General features: G+C 35.7%; 1 protein-coding gene across 2 annotated transcripts in view; it reads right to left on the reverse strand.

Annotated features, from left to right (window-relative positions):
• NCAM2 (neural cell adhesion molecule 2) overlaps positions 1–23,981 on the reverse strand; it is a 530,165-nt gene that overhangs the window by 80,393 nt on the left and 425,791 nt on the right. For both annotated transcript variants that reach the window (XM_043892666.1, XM_043892667.1), the window contains exons 10-12: positions 19,273–19,460; positions 14,944–15,040; positions 1,075–1,248 (exon numbers count right to left, since the gene is read on the reverse strand). In XM_043892666.1, coding sequence (XP_043748601.1) covers positions 1,075–1,248; positions 14,944–15,040; positions 19,273–19,460 — 459 coding nt within the window. The remainder of the gene's footprint in view (positions 1–1,074; positions 1,249–14,943; positions 15,041–19,272; positions 19,461–23,981) is intronic.

The raw sequence follows: 23,981 nt of genomic DNA on the forward strand, positions 1-23,981 counted from the left end.
GAAGTGTTGTAAACTGTTTTAACTTCTCAGATTTAGCTAATTCTATTAATCAAAATGTCATGACTCAGTAAAAATCTGAGTTTTTCAAAATAATTTTGAAGTAAATGTTAGCATACGAGGTCAAGTTGTATAGGTGGCTTCATAAATATATATGCAAGACATTTATATTTCACAGTATGACTTTCATGCCTACTTGTGAAAGAAATATTATTAATAAATGAAATTTGATAACTGATAATATTCAGCTTTCAAGTGTAACATGTCTCCAATTTCTTTTCCAACACCCAAATTTTAAATACAAACTTTTTCCCCTTGGAATTAACCTTTAGTGATTTTGCTCAACTCTTTTTTTTTTTTTTTATTAGTTGGAGGCCAATCACTTCACAACATTTCAGTGGGTTTTGTCATACATTGATATGAATCAGCCATGGATTTACACGTATTCCCCATCCCGATCCCCCCTCCCACCTCCCTCTCCACCCGATTCCTCTGGGTCTTCCCAGTGCACCAGGCCGAAGCACTTGTCTCATGCATCCCACCTGGGCTGGTGATCTGTTTCACCATAGATAGTATACATGCTGTTCTTTTGAAATATCCCACCCTCACATTCTCCCACAGAGTTCAAAAGTCTGCTCTGTATTTCTGTGTCTCTTTTTCTGTTTTGCATATAGGGTTATCGTTACCACCTTTCTAAATTCCATATATATGTGTTAGTATGCTGTAATGTGCTCAACTCTTATTTTTTAAATCTTAGTTTTGGCCACACCACACAGCTTATGGGATCTTAGTTCCCCAACCAGTGGCTGAACTCCAGGCTATGGCAGTGAAAAAGTGCTGAGTCCTAACCACTGGACCTCCAGAGAACTCCTAAAACTCTTTAAACTTTACTAAAGATGGAAAATTTTCTACTCTTTATTAAAGAATTCTTAAGAGGAACAGGACAGTGGGAATTTCTCCCCATCCTATCTCATTAAAATAAAAATAGGACATTGAAGGGAAAATAAAAAGCTAATCATACAGGTATATTGAAGATCAGCTTGGATTAACTAACATACTTTGAAATCATTGACTCACTTTGAACTCCATGGGAGCGTACTATTTTCCAGGTTTCTGATGCCACTTCTTTGACATCCACTTGATAGTGATTAATAGGCACACCTCCATGGGAGTCCGGCTTGCTGAAAGAAACCTTGGCTGTGGTCTGTGACAGCTCTATAATCTTCACTCCATAGGGACTTGATGGAACATCTACAAAGGAATAAAAACAAAGGAAATATAACCCAGGTAATGTGGATGGCCATTATTAAGACTTATGGTGCTCTGAGAACTAGGAATAAAGGAAAATTGCTGTCTCTATCACTTAATATATTTGAATTACAAAGCTTGCACAAACCACTGAATGATCTCTTCAAATTACAGGAAAGTATACACTAGTTCATGGTTATTACTGTAGAAAATAGTCAATTCAACATCAAATTTCATTGATAATATATTGAAATTTCTTTTCCAATATAAATTTCATTTATTAAGGGAATAGTTTTACTTCTGTCTTTACTATCCAATATAAGCATTTTATTTCCATTCAAGAAAAACAAGTTCATTAAGTGTGTGTGTGTGTGTGTGTGTGTGTGTGAGAGAGAGAGAGAGAAGGAAGGTACAAGTAAAAGATAAGAAATCTATATTTTATTGAATTGTTAACATAAATAATTATCTTGAGTGAAAATGTGAGATTTGTTTTGTTTATAAAAATTATATTAATAATTGGGTAAATGCTTAGAGAAATTGTCATTATGAAATAAAAACTTTAAACTATCTTTTAAAATTTTCCTTATGAATCATTTAATTAAAATAGTTAGATATTTGTTTTAATCCTTTAGTTGAGATATTTACATTTTAATCCCTGCAATTAAAGGAAACAGCTACAAAATCTTTTTTCTACACGTTTTTGTGATAATCCTTTACTCATATTACTTCAAACTCAAGAAGATACCCTTGAGAGGATATCCTTGGGTGAAACTTCATTTTATTTACTAGTACACAAAGTCTTGTAAAGAATTATCTGAAAGGCCAAACAGGCAACAGGAGAGTGCAAGAGAGAAAAAAGTCTTGATGAGGAAATCAATGAAACTTCTGCTCTGAAAACATGAGCAATTAGAGACAGTTAAACATTAAAGGAATTTCTCTCTGTCCCTTCTGACTCTCAGTCTCACTCTTTCTTCAATATCACATTTGAAAAAAATCGTAAAGATTAGAAATATATATAATTTAGGTAAATTATATATAGGTATTTATAAATATACAAATTAAGTATATAGTTCCATCTCGGGAATCAACTTTACAAAAAGAAAATCACTTGATTGAAAATAATGAAGTAAATGTAAATTCTTGTTTCAGTATAATCAAACATTCATTTAAAATTCTCTAATGGCTGTCAAGAGTCAAATGTGCCTTTTTTGCTAGAGTTAAAAGAGAGCACTGTAGATCACATAAAAATATGCCTTACAAATGACACTGGGCAAGAGCCAAGAGGTCAGGTTTATGGTCTTTTGGATATTAATATTGTAAAGAAATGCAACAGTGTACATTTCAGCTCTAATTAGTGACTGCAAATTATTTGGAAATCCTATGAAGTACATTATACTAAAACTCTAAGGTTCAGAAATAAATGTGCAGAATATTGATGCATCCCAAAGTCACACAACTATGAAAATATTACCTGGAAATAGATATTTTAAATTATCTGAATAATTTATTTAAGCTGTCATATATAAACATTATTATAATTTTGGGGGCTTCCCTGGTGGCTTAGACGGTAAAGCAAAGTTTCTTTAATTGCTAGGTTATAACCAAAGGTTCTTTTCATCTATAGATTTGAGCTAAAGTTTGCAGAAAAGGGAAAACACACACACATTGATTGTTCCACATAAGACTGACCCCATGTTGAGTGACTCTGTAACATCAATTAGGACTAAATTGGGCATCACAGCAATAACATTTAGTTTGAGGACACATTTCAAAAGAAAAGGTTTTAAGTACTAGTGGAGGCTGGAAGAGCTTTCCAGGTGGTTCAGAGGTAAAGAATCTGCCTGCCAATGCAGGGGATGTAGGTTTGATCCCAGGGTCAGGAAGATCCCCTGGAGTAGGAAATGGTAATCTGCTCTAGTATTCTTGCCTGGACAATCCCATGGACAGAGGAGGCTGGTGGGATACCGCCCAGGGGTCGCAGAGTTGGACTTGAGTGAGAGGCTGAGCACGCATGCAGAGAGAGAGAGAGAAGTGATTCTTCTGGGCTCCCTCCTTTGACCCTATGGTATGTACACAGTTTGGGGTTCTTACCCTAAGTACAGAAGTATGCACCATTTGCTAAGCTGTACACTCTGACATAGTACGGAAACTGCGTCTTTAATCCATCACAAAAGTATAGGTGAGTGGGTATTTTTTTCTATCTATTCTCAGACCTCTTAACTCGGTTTTCATTTATATTTATTTTTTGTTGGCCTCTTCTTTCTGTTACCTGACTAAAAAGAAAAGTGTGCTTGTAATTTGCAGCTCTAAAATCTTCCATCCTGATTTTATATGTCCAACCACCCACTGACTACTAAATTATGAATTTCTTGAGGAAAGGGAAAAAAAAATTTTATATATACAATTTTTACATGCAAGCATATATACATATATATATACACAAGACGTACTGTTGAAAAAAGTGATGGGCTATACTCAGGCCTCAGGAAATATATGATAAATTTTCATATTTGAAATATATGAAACAATTTTCACATATGAAATATATGATACAATTTTCAGCAATTAAAAATATGATACAGAGGTACAGACTTTGGCCAAGTGAATAGTGCCTGACATCGAAACTAACATCTCTAATTCTTCTCTCCACTTTCTCAATTGTTTTATAATCACATTCATTCTTGATCCTACCTCTGATATACACATCAGCATTTGTCACAAAGTTATTTTTATTTTTCTTGCATTTTAATTCTTAAGATGAGAAAATTCTGGGATATGGTGAAGGACAGGGAAGCCTAGCATGCTACAGTCCTTGATGTCGCAAAGAGTCAGATATCACTAAGCGACTGAACAACAAAATCTTTTCATTCCTGCTTGCACTGTGAACTCCAAAGCCCATGCCCCATATGCTTCTTCCTGCAATGCCATTAGTGGCTCTCAGCTTCCTCTTCTATTGGACAGCCCACCAAGTTTGAATCCATATGGCATGGAAATACAAAATCAATCTTTCTAAAGCACCACTCTGATCACGTCACTTTCCTGAGGAGATATTCAAGAGCTTCCTCCTCTTTACAACCTCAAACTTAGACTTTTCCGTCTGGCTTTCAAGATCCTGAAATATCTAACCTCACTGGGTGTATTCAAGCAGAAGATCACATTTTAAAAGATGATCAAACACAACCCAGTGTTTCAAATGGGGCTTGTGGATGTTGAATTTCATCTACAATGCTCCCATCATTGTTAGCATACCTTTGTAAATTACTTCTTAGATCCTTCCATCTCAATAACTAATGAATTCCACCTATCACTGAATGAATAAAAAGGATAATTGTACAAACACTTTATTTACATTTACTTTTCCTTTTCATCTCCACTAGTACCAACATAGGATTGGCCTGGATATACATCATCAGAATCTGTAAATCCAACGTCTGGTCTTTTGTCAGATGCAATCTTGGGCATGTCTGTTAATCTTTTCCAAAGTCAGTATTTTTCTCCCCAAAATGAAGATTAGAATAATGTCCATGCTAGGGATGTTACTTGCATTAAGTAATGAAAAACATGTACACCAGAACCTGAAATATATTAACACTAAGCACTTAGTAAATATTAGTCATCATAGTTTTGCTCTCCTTCCCCGAAAACCACATTCTTACTATCACTTTATTTTGTATCCATTGACATCTTTCAATATTCAGTCAAGTGGTAGGTAAAAGATACAACACTGAGATTCAGGTAGAAATATTTGCTGTGTATAATAGCAAAGAGTTGGTGTCACTGTCCAGGAGTCACAGAGGAATAGTCTGTGAAGTTACTGTATGATTCTAGGCAAATGAAACTTATTTGGTATCAGTTTTCTTTTAAGTAATATGTTAATAATAACAGCATTAAAGTTGCTGTTGTGATGGTAAGTTAATGGGGATATATAACACAGGGTATTGACAAATATCATTCCACTTACCCTTTCTTTAAAACAGCCCTCAGTGTCTAAATAACATTGATACAAATTTTGATATTTAACCATATGTCTAAAGTCACAGTTTGATCAAAGTATAAAGGAGAAAACAAAAAGTCTTTCTTGGTAACCATTTTTACGTTATAACAGGTAAAGGAATAATAAGAGGAGTTGTTTCTCTGACTTTAATTCTGATAAAACAAAACAATACAATTAAACAATGAGAGAGTCATTTCCTAGATAAGTTGAAAAGAAGTCCAGGGGTCCCCAAGGAGAGAGGGGTCTGGAATTCTCAAGGAGGAAGAAAGGACAAACTTTTTTTGTCCTACATTCCTTAGGATTATATAACAATAATGTATCCTGCTTGAGGACAGTCTCTGGAAAAAACCTTCTGGCTAATCCTGTTATCTTAAAATGTTAATTATGGGAGTAGGTCTAGTGAGGTCTTTACAACCTCTAGACATCCTTTATAACTCCATTGCTAACACTAGCAAGGGGGTACTCTTTCTGCCCCCTTCTGATGTCTATGTCAGAACCTTTTTCTATCTCCTTTATACTTTAATAAAACTCTATTGCACAAAAGCTCTGAATGATCAACCCTTGTCTCTGGCCCCGAATTGAATTCTTTTCCTCTGGAGGCCAAGAATCCCGGCGTCTTTTCGTGGTTCAGCAACAACCTTTCATCTTGGGGGCTCATCTGGGATTCTTCAGGACAAGGTAAGGATGCTTGGAGCTCTAGTTCTCTGTTCTCCTAGTGAACACATTTTCCGCTGTACTTTACTAACTCTACAGTGAGCTTGTGTGAATGAATGACTCACCCTGCGCAAAGCAAGTGAGGAGCCTTGCTCTATGGTTCCGCGATGACCTCATGAGGCTTATGGCAGAAACCTGTCAGGGGTTTAACCAACCTGCCAATGCCAAGAGGCACCCAATGTCTCCTTCGGGAACCGATCAGAAATGGGCAAAGTGTGTGGACCAAACTCTCCTTTCTCGGCCAAACTTTTCGGTCTCTGACCATTTCATAACTCCTTGGGAATTAGAAGTACTAACCTAATCTGTCAGATCATAGACTTTCAAGGGGCTTGTGATCTATGCTGTTGCTATGTACTATGACTTAGGTCCCAAACTTGGATTGGTAGTCAGGAAGCGCCTAGCCTCGCTAGGAATTGAAAGTTCAGAAGTTAGATGGAGCTCTAGCTACAAGAGCATCTCTGAGGTTATACATACTCAGATTGGAACTGCAATGTGGTTTTTCCCTGTGGTAATGCTGGCTCTTAGTGGACCAGAGAAGGCTCTTATACTGGTGTGGTGACGCTTGGAAGGAACATTTCAGTTTTATTTTTGTACCGGTCTTATTGTGATCAGGAATATACTCAAGGTCATGCACAGGCACTCAGGTGACAAATGTTCCCCCCAGCGGTCTTAGCTTGGGAGGCATTCTGGAAGGTTACTTTGATTGCATCCTGGGTGGCATTAGAGGCAAGCAAGGTTTTAATGGTGAGGAGCTGGATGTCAGTCAGACCATTAGGTCTACCCCTGGTGCATCTCCATCCCGTCTTGGTGATAGAACCAGGAGGGATAAGTGCCTACATCGGTAAGGGACAGACTAAGTCCAAACAGGAAAGAAAAGCTTTGGTGTAAAGTTTGTCTACATCCCCCATCTATAGCAGGGAGAGACGCCTCCAGTAGAAAGATGGCTCTGGTCACCTTTTTTTCTCTCTTACAGATGGGAGCTAACAATTCCAGCCTCATTCCTTTGAACTGTATCCTGAAAAACTGGTATAGGTTTGATCTCCAGAGCTTAAAGAAGACACACTTTGTTTTCCTATGTGATACTGCATGGCCGCGGTACCCACTGGAGGATGGTGAACAGTGGCCAGTTGGAGGGTCTCTTAAGTATAACACTGTTTTATAATTATATCAGTTCTGTAGAAAACAAGGGAACGGTGATTTTAAAAGATAGATTTCTCACTCATTTGGCTCCAGATATCCACCGTAAGCTATTAAAATGGGCATATGGACCAAATCAGTCTTTAGATAATCTCTTACAACTGGCTCAGCCAGTCTATTATCATAGGGAATATGAGGAAAAGAAAGAAAGGCAGAAAAAGACAAAGGAACGGGTTGAAGCCCTCACAATGGCTGTAAGAACCGTTCTTAAACCGCCTGAGAAAAATGCCCAGAGGGACCCAGTTGAAAAGGAAAGGGCTTGCTATTACTGTGGAAAGGAGGGGCACCTCAAGCAGGATTGTCCTCAGGCATCTAAGCCGCCCCCGGCTCCATGTCCAGTCTGCAAAGGACCACGCTGGAGGAGAGACTGCCCCCAGAGGTGTAGGTTTCAGGGGTTAGACTCTCAAGACAATCAGGACTGAAGGTGCCTGGGGGGTTCCCACACAAGCCTCCATCCTAATGACACCTGAGGAACCCCGGGTATTAATAACTGTGGGGGGAGGCAATCCGTCAATTTCCTTTTAGACACTGGGGCAACTTACTCTGTGCTTACTGAAGCCCCTGGCCCACTTTCTTCCCGATTTGCTTCCGTAATGGGACCGTCTGGACGAACCAAAAGGTATCACTTCAGTTCTTCTGTAAGTTGTGACTGGGATTCAGTGCTATTTTCACACGAGTTTCTGATTGTGTCAGAGTCTCCCTCACCCCTTTTAGGGAGGGATATACTGAGCAAAGCCCATGCCTCTGCTTTCATGAATATGGAGCCCTCCCTTTCTCTCCCTTTAATTGAACAAAATGTAAATCCTAGAGTATGGGCTGATGGAAAATCTGTGGGTCGAGCACAAAATGCTATTCCTGTAGTCATCAAGCTCAAAGACCCACACTTATTTCCACATAAGAAGCAGTATCCACTGAAACCTGAGGTTAAGGAAGGGTTAAAACCCATCATTGAGAATTTAAAGGAGCAGAGACTATTAATCCCGGCTTCTTTTTGTGGTTCAGCAACAACCTTTCAATAGAAAGGAACTAGTACATAAAGTTAGAGTATAAACAACCTGATGAATAAGGAAGAGAGGGTGATAAGTAGATATATATGTGTATATATATATATACACATAGATATTCAGAAACAAATTCAAAACAATACATCAAATATTATGTTCCCCTGTCTAACAACAAAAAAGCATTCTAAAGTGAAGATACTCCCTATAAAGCAGACTCTTGAAGCACATGCCCAGAGATATTCATGTGGAAGAATAGAGAGTTGAAGAATATAATGTACTTGCAAAGGATATTTTGGATAAGTAAATTTTTAAAAAACATTTTAAACTTGATGATGAATCATGAGATTAAAAAACATTATTTCTTCAGGAGTCAGGATAAGGTAGGGGCTTATAGAAATCATCATATTCGTTCACTCAAATTGTACCCTATCACTTCTGGATTCATGGAAGTCCAACCTCTGATTTTTCCAAGGCCAAACCCTTCATCTCAGAATGATATTACTTTTACTTTTCTGCAGAACCCTGTGTCAGCAGGGAGCTCTTCTCTTTCTTTTATTTTTCTTTGGACTTTCAGTCCCTCTTTCTTCTCTTATTACAATGAATTAAAAAGATCTCCCAAATGACAAACTTTCTGCAGTTGTACTCTCTTCTCAGACAACCAGCTCTTCTTTAGTTTCCCTATCACACAACTTAGCTGTTTCGAGCTAAGTTGTTTCCCAACATCTTTACTTCTGAAACTTTGGTTCCCTGGATTGCTGGGAAGATGGCAATTAAGATACAGTGGTTCAGATTCATTGACTCAGCTCCTTCCCCACCAGTGAGGGTGTCGTATCGCTTAACTTAGATCAAACAGAATAATTTGGTATTTGTCAATCTCGTAAGATTTTTAAAATATTTTTCTAAATATTCTAAATATTTGTAATCAATTTTTCTAAAATGGTGTTTGAATCCTTACCTCAAATACTTTCTGATGATACCCCTCCTCCCTTTCTGTCACTATGCCTCTTTACCAAAAGAAATGGAAGGCTAAAACCTTTATTCCCCAGGCTCACTTTGTGCTATGGTTGTGATCAGCATAAAGGATCTTAGGATGAAAGGCACATCTTAGTGGTTTAACATGCTGGACGGGTGTGAGTCCCAGTCCTATTCTTCTGAGGAGGTGCACGTTGACAAGAGGACATAAAGATGTGGATAACAGAAGTACCTGAACTCCTTATTCCACAGTCCATTCACTTTCTGGTGCCAGGGGCTGTGAAATCAGCAGAAGGGTAGCTTGATGGCAGAGTTTCCTGACCTCTGGTGAGTAGCTGCAGACTTGACTTTGGACCTCACTTGAGGTGCATTATGACCTTGAAGTCAGAAGACAGGTGGCTATCTCATGCTTTCCCTCTCCCCTGCTTCTCAAATAATTTTATAACCACTCATTTCTCCATGTTAAAGTGGCCACATTATTTATAATAAATTTTATATATTTTTCCTATTTCAGTTGTGAGCTTAATCTAACATTATAGCCAATCTGTAGCACACCTGAAACTGCAAATTCCTCATTTCATTACCCATCTGGTTTGCTCTGAATGCCAAATCAAATCATTATTCTACTGATCTTTTAACATCATTTGATCACACATGTTTAAAATTTTCTTCTCACAGGTAGTGACACTAACCTTCTGAATAATTGTTTTCAATTTTATTTGTTCATATACTTTTATAACTATCAGTTAAACTACAGCCTGGCGGGCTGCAGTCCATGGGGTTGCAAAGAGTGAACACGACAGAGCGGCAAAGCACATACACACGGCTATGACTCATAAGCAAATAAAATGAAGCATTTTCAACATTCAATAATTTATACATTCAATAATTCATCTAAATCTACTATAAGCCAGGTGATTTTTGAAGACAAAAGTTTTCCTTATAGTATAGGAAAAAAGAGAAAGATATAGATTTTTCAGGTTCAGTTCAGTTAGGTTCAGTCGCTCAGTTGTGTCCGACTCTTTGCGACCCCGTGAATCCCAGCACGCCAGGCCTCCCTGTCCATCACCAACTCCCACAGATTACTCAAACTCATGTCTATCGAATCGGTGATGCCATCCAGCCATCTCATCCTCTGTCGGCCCCTTCTCCTCCTGCCCCCAATCCCTCCCAGCATCAGGGTCTTTTCCAATGAGTCAACTCTTCGCATGAGGTGGCCAAAGTATTGGAGTTTCAGCTTCAACATCAGTCCTTCCAGTGAACACCCAGGACTGATCTCCTTTAGGATGGACTGGTTAGATATCCCAAAACTGATTATGTAAGAGAAACTTAGTTTTATATTTAGTTGAAGAAAGTGTGGTTTCCAATGAACTGATTTCAACCTGCTTTTACATTTTATGAACAAGGGTCTCGATAAAATGTAGTCAGGGTACAAGGGCAAGTAGATTGACTATAATTACATATCAACATATCAACAGAATTCTGTTCAATTGATCCAACTTAACCTGTATGAAGGTCTCTATTCTTAAAAATGACTTGCATAGGCTTAACCATGACATAGGTGAAAATAGAAATGACTGCTTCATGATATTTGTGAATTAAATCAAGCTTGGAAAGAGAGCAAAAATATTGGATTTGACAGGATCTCAGTAGGTTAAAAGGATGAGCTCAAATGGACAAGATGAACTTTAATAGGGGTAAGTACAGAGTCCTGAACTGAGGTTAAAACAAATCAGTTATGAAGCATAGCATGGGAGACTTCACTAAATAGCAGCTTGTATGAAAAAAAGATGTAGGAAAAAGACTTGAAGGAAAAAAGTGGCAAATCAAGTTGAAATTTGTGAATCGTTTAATAAAATACAATGTCCATAATACACAAGATCGTTATCCCATTATCAGATACTACTGTGCATTCATCATCTATGATGTCCTAGAATTAGCCAGTTTTAAAAAGAGACCTAGTTACTCTCAATGTCTGAATCTTTGTGACCCCAAGGACTGCAGCTAGCATGCTTCCCTGTCCTTCACTATTTCCTGGAGTTTGCTCAAATTCATGGTCATTGAGTCAGTGACTCTATATAATTATCTCATCTTCTGCTACCATTTCCACCATTTGCCTTCAATCTTCCCCTAGCTCAGCTGGTGAAGAATCTGCCTGCAATGCGGGAGACCTGGGTTCTATCCCTGGGTTGGGAAGATCCCCTGGAGAAGGAAAAGGCTACCAACTCCAGTATTCTGTCTGGAGAATTCCCTGGACTATATAGTCCATGGGGTCGCAAAGAGTCAGACACAACTGAGCGACTTTCACACACACACTTTCCCAGCCTCAGGGTCTTTTTCCAATGAGCCCAGTCTTCACATTATGTGGCCAAAGTATTGCAGCTTTAGCTTCAACATCAGTCCTTACAATGAATACTTTGGGTTGATTTCCTTTAGGAGTGACTGGTTTGATCTCCTTGCTGTCCAAGGGATTCTCAAGAGTTTCTCCAGCACCACAATTCAAAAGTATCAAATTTTTGGTGCTCAGCCTTCTTTAGGGTCCAACTCTCACATCTGTACTTGACTACTGGAAAAACCATAGCTTTGACTACACTCTTAGTGAGGAATGATACTTAAAAACTAAGATCTGGCTGCCAAGCGTGCTCTTTTGTTATTGGGATGTTGTAGCTCTCAAGTTCTCTCAGTGTGTAGAATTATCTTAAAAATTATTTTCTAAATCACAGTCCTGGCCAAAGGGCTCCCTGTAGAAGCGGTTGAACACAAACACACACCCATTCACTTCTTTCTCTACCCAGCTATGTACATGAGACCAGAGTACCCCCAAGACCCAATCATTAGCTCTGGATCATTCTAATTTTTGCATTTACTGATCTCTTCCCCAAAGGCGAGATAATTCTATTGGTTTTATTAGCCATGCTATATTAGCCATGCTAACCCTACAAACTTGGCAGAAATTAATCATCCATCACTGCCCCCATTTCTTTATTGAAAACCCTCCTTACTCTGATCAGCTTCCCATTCTCTTCTCAGGGTTGCTGTCTCTGCTTAAAACAGGCACACCCTTTACTGAGCCTGAGCTCCAACCCCTCACACTGAACAAATGAAAACCGTTTAACTCCATTCACTACATTCAATGTCAAACATCATATGCTGGGTTGCCGTGCCCTACCCCATCCGCATAAAAATGCCCACTTTGCTCAGATGTGAAAAATGAAAGTGAAAGTGTTAGTCACTCAGCCGTGTTCGACTCTTTGCGACCCCATGGACTGTTAGCCCATCAGGCTCCTCTGCCCATGGAACTCTCCAGGCAAGAATACTGCAGGGGATTGCCTCCATTTCTTTCCAGGGGATGTTTCCAACCCAAGGATTGAACCTGGGTCTCCTGCATTGTAGGCAAATTGTTTACCATCTGAGCCACCAGGGAAGCCAGATGTTAGGATGTAATTATTCAGGAGGGAAAAAAAAGGAAGGAAGAAAGGAAGGAGGGAAGGGAAGAATACAGAATATATTTTTGAAATTAAAAATGTAGCTTTTTCTTTTCTCACTGTATATGTAGTACAAAATTTCACCCTAATTTGCCTGCTTTAATTTATCATTCTTTAGGAGCAAAGTAATATGTTACAGGGTAAAATATGGTAAGTCAAATGATCTTGACCTTTTACTAGGTCACATAGGGCAATGAAATATTAAACTGTGGTATTAACAAATATTTTGAAATATTTCAATTTCTATATAATGTTTCTCATATTTTATTTAAAATCAAATTATACATTCAGTGTTTGAATTCTGTAGGAAAGACTAAATGTTATAAGCACTAAATAAAGGAGTCTCATCAAAGGAATTATATTTATTAATGTTGATATTTAGATGTATGTTTCCTACCCAAGACACAGTGTCCAATTCATTTTTATATGTTCATAACAATTTCTGTTGAATGAATCTTTTTCTGAAACAAAGTTTTAGCCTGTATTCATCACAAACTTTTGGAATATGAGGACAATTGGAGCATTTGTCATAGTTCCAATGACATAATAACTCTTATCATGAATACACATTTTCTAATTTTATCATGTTAGTTGCTCAGTCATGTTTGACTCACTGTGACTCCATGCTTTTTAATTATAATTGGAAAGAGGGAAACTCACTAATTTCATAGATTCATTAGAATGATATGTATAAAATATCTTAATGAAAAATATTACTGTAATATGAGATATGAAACTACATAGCTATTATGTAATGAATTTAATAAGACTTTAAATCTCATCAGTATAATGTTCTGTATTTCATAGTTTCTTGAATTATGAGTTTCCAAAAACTAAAAAAAATACAAAAAGGTCATTTATCAAGTTCTACCTTATAGAAAATGAGGTCATTTTTCAAAAAAGCAATATATAATAGTACATCAATGTTAATATAATTATATTAACTATAATATATATAGTAATCATATGTCTAGCTATTATTTATAAATAGTTTCTACTAATTACAAGGACATTTGCCTAATTTTCTAAAGCTTGGAATTAACATTAGTGGATGCTTCTCATCACTACAGTTAATACTTCAATTTATTATAAATGAATTTGATGTGATTTAACACATTTCATTTCCTAGAATTTAGTTTGCTTGTACAAAGATTTATTCATATGCCTAACTGCATGCAGTCTACTTCCAATGATTTTCATTGAGATTAGTTTTCTAATGATTTCCTGGTAGACAGTACACACTGGTTTATATTCTCCCTTATTTCATCATTTTCTGCCTCTTTTCCTTTCTATCTTAACTCCTTCTAATCTTAATTTTTTCCTTATCGTTTCCTTCCCTAAAACCTTTCCACAGAGTCCTTCTCTTCCTTTACCCCTAATGTAGTAAAATAAAACTTGAATTGGAGAAGAGCAGGTTTTCCAGTTACATAATAATTTGATTATTATTAGCTTCATAACTTTTAAATTTCCCTTTTGATCTTCACAACTAATGAGTTTAAGATATATCTACATATCAAAAGAAATACTTCATAACAATACAAAATTACAGTTACATAATTTAACTTTTCTTTGAAAAAGTTTTAAAATATTTTCATGGAAGTTGTTTATTCTATTAAAATATAATATTAGTGATTTTCTGATATTTCTCTACCTGGACCTAGAAGATAATAAATTATATTTACATCATCTGAACTTTGCAAAGTATAAAAATGGATATTTCCATATTTCTAATCAGTCTTGTACTGATGGCAAAATCTATATGTGTTTATATAAACACATAAATATAAATATATATAATATAAAGAAAAACATAGCTAGATTTCTAGTTAAGGTAAACTTTAATCTGCACAATATTATATCTATATATTTTAAGCTTTAAGGAAAGAACTGGAATGCTTTTATATATACAACATGAAACATATTTCAGCAAGCTACATAACTAATTTTTAATAATAAAGTTACTATTTATTCTTTCAATTTTAGAATTTTAAAACAGATTAATTTTATTTTCTCTAAAGATATATTTTATTGCTATTTTTTGACAAGACTCTTACTTTACATGAACATAGTTTGATTTCTTAAGACATATGTTTCCTAACACTTTCGTAGATGTGTCATATATAAAGTTGGGGGAATCAGAATCAGAATGAAAATTAATCTTGATTACTGAAGACAATCTAAGTTCTCACTGTATCATATAGACCTGTTACAATTTTTTAAGCACCAGTTCTATCTTTCTCATAGTAACCTGTATCAGGATTATGAAAATATAAAGACTATTTACTTTAGGAAATATTTTATGAGATATCAGAAATTACTGCGTTATACTTACCAGCCAAAGCAAGAATATACTCTTGAAATCTTGTTCCTATACGATTAGTAGCTGTGCAATTATATCGTCCAAAGTCATTATCGGATGTAGGTGCGATCTAAAATAATTATAATAATAAAAGTTTCACAATTTTAAAGCAATATCACAAAAGTTTCAAAAGTCTATAGCATCACTACCATCTTCCTATATATACAATTACTGACAACTCCTTGCCATAGCTCTTTTTTCTGAATCAAGTAAGCATTCTCTCTTTTTAAGATATAATCCATAGTTCTGTACTATCCATGTGTGTGCGTGTGCTTAGCTGTTCAGTCCTGTTCCACTCTTTGTGACCCCATGGACTCTAACCCATCATAGGACCAGGTAAATTACAGTTAGTCTATTGATTTATTAAGTAGATAAATACTACCATTTTGTTACATATATTGAAGAGAAAAATCATTAGATATTGATATATGTAAAGTTCAGAAAACAGAACAGATTGAAAAATATGTATTCTGCAATTGCTACAAACTTGACTTTGAAAACAGGAATCTTGTAACAAAAGCATTGTTAACTTTGTTTTCTACCTTGCTGTCTTCGATCAGGCAGGTTTAAAGTTCAAGGAAGGTTCAAAATATGACAGCTTTCTCTTCCTCTTATGATTTTATTAAACATAAAATATTAACAAAGGGTGAGGATCTATTAAAATAAAAATCTTTCCAGGAAGGTATTTTGCAAGAAAATATTTCCAAGTGTACCAATCCCTGTTGGCAGGCACATTATCTTGAAATCTAATAACAGTATCTTGCCCCTATTGCTGTTCAATTCCTATCATTCTCTTTCAATTTAGGTGGAAGATAGTTGACCTCAGTCCTTACACATTTGAAATACATAATTAAGTTAATCTTCTTGGATTCTATTGTTGAACAGTGGGACCAACCCTGTAATTCTAATGTACCAAAATTCTGAAGTATCAATTCAGAAAAGAGATTTGGTGATCATAAAGATACAATTTTCAATTCCAGTAACTATTATTAAGAGAGAATAAGCTTACAACAGAGTTACTGCTAATTTCAAGTCTATCCCAAAACGGGGAAATGGTTTTGGGATAATGGGAGGCTATTAACTAAAAGTGCAATTTGGAAGTCCATTGAAGATGATAATTCTGAAAGGGTACAAAAAGTGGTGTCATTCATTTTCTAGTCAGCTGTCTATCTAGGAATAGATCATAGCTTTAAGGATTAGAAACTTTAACAGCTCATATATAAGTACTTTTAAGTGACTAAAATATTAATTTTTCATACATTCAGGTTATAATAAACTAGGTTAACTTAACTAGAAAATAATTTTACTACTCAGAAAGAAATTTTACTAAAAAATATCTTTATTCTACAGATATATGAGAAAGCCATTTGTATATCCCAAAGGGAAGAATGTGTACTGAATAAAGGCAATGCAAATGCAGGATGGCCCTGACAAAGAATCCTGACTATTGTACAGTACCTCAAGACCAATAAAGTAACTTAAATATACCTATTTTAACTGGAACACATTTTAAAAGGCTCAGTTCAACTTTGCTTTTATGTTCCTGGGAGCTCACTTATCAAAAGAAAAAGGCTTTGTAATTCTAACTGAAATAAGTTATCTCTTTATCGTGCTCTATGATTAACAAATAGAGAAACTATCCCTAGTAGCACAGACCATTAAAAAAACACAGGTCAGACAACTGGGCCAAACCATGTCCCCTCCAGCCTATTTAGTGTATTCTAGGAAAGCAGCAAAGTCCAATAAGTGGTTTTCAAAAGTTCAATGCCAGCACAGTGAAATAATAGATAATTTTATAAAAATACATAATAATATATAACAGAGGTATATAATTCATATTTATTTAACATATATTCATATTAACCATGTTTGGTATATAAAATATTCATTCAATAAGTACTAGAAACATCTACTTATGATACTACTTCTTCATATTTTAATATGCAGTTAAAATAATTCAAGTTTACTTCAGATGTTGGGCTTTGATAGAATATAATAAATTACCAAGTGTAGTTTTGAACACCAAAATATAAACTGAGAGAACAATGTTAATAAAGGAATTTGTAAGCTCTTTCCGAAACCCTTAAGGGCAGGATATTATTCCAATCTGCCTACTAGAAACTTTCTGAATCAAATTTTCTCATATATTAAAAAGCTATCCTATTACCTCAGGGGAGCACCTAGGGAAAACAAATGACCAAATCTGTAAGGCCTTGAGTAATACATTTATTGGCAAGAACCAAAAGGATTTATAAAATGTTTTGTTATTTTTAAAAATTCACATTAAAAACTGAATATATGTATGTAATCAAAGAAAAAAGTTGTTAATTCAAGGAATCTACTATTAACCAGATTATTATTAATTATAAAATTTATTTTATTTTTATATGTTCTTAAGTATTAGCAATTATGTAACTACTATAATAATTAATAGAGAAAAATCATTATAATGTACATCCTAAGAGACTATGTATGCTACTAATTCAAAATTAGTAATATTATTACTGCTTTTTATTGTTTTTATTATTTTGTTTTTTTGTGTGTGTTTTAAGTTGTTTTTGTTACACATCTGTATTATTTATTCAGGATTGAAACTTAATTTTTGAAAATAGTATACACATAAAAAGTTTATGCTCAAGGTCAGTGCCCTAAGAAACATAGACAAACATTGCTTAGTTTTCACTTTTGCGTTGAGAGAAATGGCATTCTAGCAGAAATGACATAAGAACTTTATATTAATAAAATATTTAAATGTCAACTTAAAAATTGTTGCTTATATCAACTATGTAGAATTATGAGCTACTCCAGAAACTGAAAAGTGTCAAGATGAAGTAAAGCTGAAATTACAGATTAGTCTGTCATTTAAACTTGAGCGTAAATCCACCTGTTACGGACTGAATCATGGCTATTGACAAAATTCAAACGCTGAAACCCTAATCTCTAATGTGACTGTATTTGGAGGCCACGAGAGTGGGGCCTGGCATCCTATAAGAGGAAAAGACACCGGGGCGTTTTCTCTTCTTTCTCTGCCTACTCTGAGGGAAGGTTATACGGGTAACAGTGAGAGAACCACCTGCAAACCAAGGAGAGACTTGAAATAAACCAGTCCTTCTGGCACCTGGATATTGGACTGCTAGCTTCCAAAAATGTGTGAAAAAATAGTTTATATTTTTTAAGCCACCCAGTCTGTGCTATTTTGTTAGGGCAGCCCTAGTACACGCATACACCATCCCAAATCTAACCTCAATTTTCTACTATGGGTAAATACCAAAAATTGCAGTTGAATCTGGTCAAAAGTCTTTGTGAAACTGAGTTCTCTGTCAATTTGCCAATAAATACTTCTAATACAGATACCAAAAAAAATAAATGCATTTGAAATAGATTTAGACAAAGTATTCTGATAATCAGTCAATTATCCAAACATTTGGCAGAAGTGATATTGAAATCATTCCATCAAACAAATGTTTTACTAAGTCCAGTTACTAGGTGAAAGAGTTAACAGGGTACCAGCGAGAGCACCTTTAACTTAATGCAATAAAGATATCAAATGTTATTCTAAAACAATCATTATTACAATTTATGTATATTGAACTAGTAGAGAAAATACAACATCCTTCTAGCTAAACGTGCTATATGAGAAAGATTCTCAATTGTTATGACGTCATCATACATTAGAAGGGCTGATGATCATAGATAAACTTTGGAAATTGATATACAAACATAATCTACAATTAATAAATAAAAGGTATTGTATTCAAACAGAATTTAAAGGCCAGGCACTCGGCAGTATAAAAACAATTATCTACAATCTTAAATGAGGCAATGAACAAGCAAATCTGGTTTATTTAGGAACGTGTAAATATGTAGCCAGCTGATAGCATTTATGCCAGTCTAGGAAGCAGGATGATATAATCACAAACTCAATGCCTAGTAGCAACACTGAAATTGAACTTTTGGCCCTCAATAACTGACAAACTATTCATTCTTTCTCCCTACTTTTTCCTAATACAATTGGTTTTTTCAAACATAAATTCATGAAAAATAATGATGTTTGCTATATAGCCATATATCTATATAAGTAAGCCCGTATTAGTAAATAGTGGGACACTAACCATTAATTGACAATGATCCAAATGCATAAAATTTCTCTTTAAGCAAATAAACATGAAATATATACAATATGGTATATGTATATTATAGAATTATAGATAATAATTTATATATCAGGATATTTAAATATATTCTAAAATAGTAGATAACTGCCAAAATAATACAATTTGTTGATATGAAATGAAGACTTACCTCTAATATTATTTTTCTCCCTGTACTATATGTCTTTAAATTAGTGGTATTTTTAGCTGGCAAGACTAATTTCTCTCTTCTCCAATGGACTGATGCTGGTGGATTCGATTTCACATCACAGCTTATATTTATTGGGTTTCCTTCCCAAGAGTAATAAATTGTTTGATTTGATATGAACTTGGGAGCATCTGTAAGGCAATATAATATAACATTATAGACTTTCCTTTAAGATAGTCATTTAATTAGTATAAACAATAGTAATCATTATTGACTACAAAAAAAGCCACCATGATTCTAATTGCATATATTTAACATGTGATATTAGAATTCAAACAATAGTAATCATTATTGACTACAAAAAAAGCCACCGTGATTCTAAGTGCATATATTTAACATGTGATATTAGAATTCATGAAAATATATCATTTGCTGGTTCAACAAATCATTTTAATATAAAGTATTCAAAGTTGGCCAATTATTAAAATATGAAATATTAACACAGTTGTTTGCTTTTAATAATCTGACAAACATTTCCATCCAGTAAATTAATGGTTCCCTACATTAGCGAAATATATTTCTGGGACAACTCACATTATAAGTGAGAGTTTAGGATAAAACTTAATAAAATCTATGGTCTTATGTCATTTTTAAGCCTTGGCTTAGTTATGTAATTTCTCCTATAAAAAACTTAAAGCAGATAAAAAATTTAAATTGAAATGGCAATGTCACAACAAATATTTCCTAAAATGTCTTTTCCAGTATTAAATAAGCAGGTATGTTTTAAAGTAATCAATAATAGTTAATTTGAATGTTAGCTCTTATAATGCTATTTCAATTTTCAGGCCCCTACACCAGATCATTACAATTATAGGTGAGAGAAAACAGAAAATATATTTATATTATTTCATTGTAGAAAGCTAATTGCAAAACCGAGTTATGCTACATAGACATGTTTTTTGTTTTGTTCCATTCTAGAAGTATGATGGAGGCCAAATGCCAATCAACTATGACTTTTCTGAGTCTCAATAGCTTGACTGTATAATTGAAAGGATTCATATTTATAATTTTTTCATAAAAAACATAATCTTAAAATAAGTGCTAAGATTATGGCATCCAGTCCCATAACTTCATGGTAAATTGATGGTGAAACAATGGAAACAGTGACAGACTTTATTTTCCTGGGCTCTAAAATCACTGCAGATGGTAACTGCAGCCATGAAATTAAAAGACATTTGCTCCTTGGAAGAAAAACTATGATAAACCTAGATAGCATATTAAAAAACAGAGACATTACTTTATCAATAAAGGTTCATATAGTCAAAGATATGTTTTTTTCCAGTAGCAATGGATGGATGTGAGTTGGACCATAAAGAAAGCAGAGCACCAAAGAATTGATGCTTTTGAACTGTGATATTGGAGAAGACTCTTGAGAGTCCCTTGGACAATAAGGGTATCAAACCAGTTAATTCTAAAGGAAATCAGTACTGAATATTCATTTGAAGGACTGATATTGAAGCTGAAGCTCCAATACTTTGACCACCTGATGCCAAGAACTGACTCACTGGAGAAGACCCTGATGCTGGGAAAGATTGAGAGCAGGAGGAGAAGGGGATGACAGAGTCTGAGATGGTTGGATGGCTTCACTGACTTGATGGACATAGTTTGAGTAAGCTCCAGAAGTTGGTGATGGACAGGGAAGCCTGGCGTGCTGCAGCCCATGGGTTTGCAAAGAGTCAGATTTGACTGAGCAACTGAACTGAACTGAAACTAAGTGCTAGTTAAAATGCTGCCGATACATTTGTTGTTGTTCCTGGTATTTAAACTGATTATTCTTGTTACTAATATTAACTATTTAGAACTTAATATCCCTTAGAAGTTATTAATTTAAAATTGTACGAATTATAAGTTTTGCTTTATTACTCAAATTACTTAATAATGACCTGCTCCCAATTTTGTTATGTCAACAGATTATATATCAGATATGTAATGTAAGAATTACAATCTCTGGTACAAATGCATAGATAATCATTTAAATATTCTTGTCCTACATATGTTTTACTGTTTGTTTTTAATGCCAATATCATATAGAAGTATGAAATTCTTATTGAATACTTTCTATATGACAGTAAGCTTATACATTTTATTCTATGGAATATTTTTACTAACCTGTGAGGAAGGTGTTACTCTGTTCTTAAGAATGAGGGCTCTGGAATAAGAGCTATCAAGCTTATTCTAGTACTAAGTTGTAGATATGGGATGATCTGGGGTAATTTTAACCAGGGACAGTTGAATTTCTATTCAACCCAGGAACAGATTTATAATATCAAGTACTAGCAACATTTTGGTTATGTGGACTTTATCATACATTACTGAAGAGAAAAAAATTGGGACAATTCCTCAGAAACACAAAAGCCTTAAGATTCTGCAGTGTAGTCTTAAATATCTTTCCAGAGAAAAGAAGTATAAGCATTATCAGATGTTAATATAAAGGAGTTTTAGCACATTGTTTTAATAATAAAGTTCAAAACAACTCAGTGGCTCTCAAAGGAGGACTGGATAAATAGTGACTCCTATTGGCACTTGGCTAAATATTACAGACATATCTGCTTGTGGTTTTCCCTCAACTTGCAATGTGCCTACCCTTCCCTCTACCTGGCTGCCTTCAAAACTAAGCTCTTAACATAAGCTGCCTTCAAAACACACTAACTTAACATAGCTTTTCCACAACATTCAGTTGTGGGTTAGGTTCACTACTTTGTGTTCCCACAGATCCTATTCTTTCCCTCATCATGGTAGTAGGAAATGGAATTGTTAGGAAGGAAGTTAGGCATGGAGCAATGAGGAATGGCCTGGCTGAAGGTGATACAAATTGGTCTCTGAAACCCATCCCAGACACACCCAGGAGAACTCACAGATATGCTACAAAACAACCAGAGACTTCTCCAACTCCTGCATTTGGACCCTAGACACACAGTGGATGCAGCCTAATCACAGAGGCTTCTCCAAGTAACCTTTCATAGCAAGGAGCCCATTAAGGGTTTGTAAAATTCTACATCTTATTATAACAGACTGAGTGGGCCTTCCCTGGTGGCTCAGATGGTAAAGAATATTTCTGCAATGTGGGTTTGATCCCTGGGTTGGAAAGATCCCCTGGAGAAGGGAACAGCAACCCACTCCGGTGTTCTTCCTGGAGAATCCAATGGACAGAGAAGACTGTAGGGCTACAGTTCAGTTCAGTTCAGTTCAGTCGCTCAGTCCTGTCCAACTCTTTGTGACTCCATGAACCACAGCATGCCATGCATCCCTGTCCAAGACCAACTCCCGGAGCCTACACAAACTCATGTCCATTGAGTCGGTGATGCCATCCAAACATCTCATCCTCTGTCATCACCTTCTCCTCCTGCCCTCAATCTTTCCCAGCATCAGGGTCTTTTCACATGAGTCACCTCTTCACATCTGGTGGTCAAAGTATTGGAGCTTCAGCTTCAACATCAGTCCTTTCAATGAACACCCAGGACTGATCTCCTTTAGGATGGACTGGTTAGATCTCCTTGCAGTCCAAGGGACTCTCAAGAGTCTTCTTCAACACCACAATTCGAAAGCATCAATTCTTCAGTGCTCAACTTTCTTTACAGTGCAACTCTCACATCCATACACGACCAATGGAAAAACCATAGCCTTGACTAGACAGACCTTTGTTGACAAGGTAATGTCTCTGCTTTTTAATATGCTGTCTAGGTTGGTCATAACTTTCCTTCCAAGGAGTAAGTGTCTTGTAATTTCATGGTGGCAATCACCATCTGCAGTGATTTTGGAGCCCCCAAAATTAAGTAAGCCACTGTTTCCCCATCTATTTGCCATGAAGTGATGGGACCAGATGCCATGATCTTAGTTTTCTGAATGTTGAGCTTTAAGTCAACTTTTTCACCGTCCTCTTTCACTTTCATTAAGAGGCTCTTTAGTTCTTCTTCACTTTCTGCCATAAGGGTGGTGTCATCTGTATATCTGAGGTTATTGATATTTCTCCCGGCAATCTAGATTCCAGCTTGTGCTTCATCCAGCCCAGGGTTTCTCATGATGTACTCTGCATAGAAGTTAAATAAGCAGGGTGACAATATACAGCCTTGATGTACTCCTTTTCCTATTTGGAACCAGTCTGTTGTTCCATGTCTAGTTCTAACTGTTGCTTCCTGACCTACAAACAGATTTCACAAGAGGCAGGTCAGGTGGTCTGGTATTCCCATCTCTTTCAGAACTTTCCACAGTTTATTGGGATCCACACAGTCAAAGGCTTTGGCATAGTCAATAAAGCAGAAATAGATGTTTTTCTGGAAGTCTCTTGCTTTTTTGATGATCCAGCGGATGTTGGCTATTTGATCTCTGGTTCCTCTGCCTTTTCTAAAACCAGCTTGAACATCTGGAAGTTCATGGTTCGCATATTGCTGAAGCCTGGCTTGGAGAATTTTAAGTATCACTTACTAGTATGTGAGATGAGTGCAATTGTGCGGTAGTTTCAACGTTCTTTGGTATGGCCTTTCTTTGGGATTGGAATGAAAACTGACCTTTTCCAGTCCTGTGGCCACTGCTGAGATTTCCAAATTTGCTAACATATTGAATGCAGCACTTTCACAGCATCATCTTTTAGGATTTGAAATAGCGCAACCGGAATTCCATCACCTCCACTAGCTTTGTTCATGGGGTCGCAAAGA

Source organism: Cervus elaphus, chromosome 31 (assembly GCF_910594005.1).
Source record: "Cervus elaphus chromosome 31, mCerEla1.1, whole genome shotgun sequence".
In the NCBI taxonomy this organism is placed as follows: domain Eukaryota; kingdom Metazoa; phylum Chordata; class Mammalia; order Artiodactyla; family Cervidae; genus Cervus; species Cervus elaphus.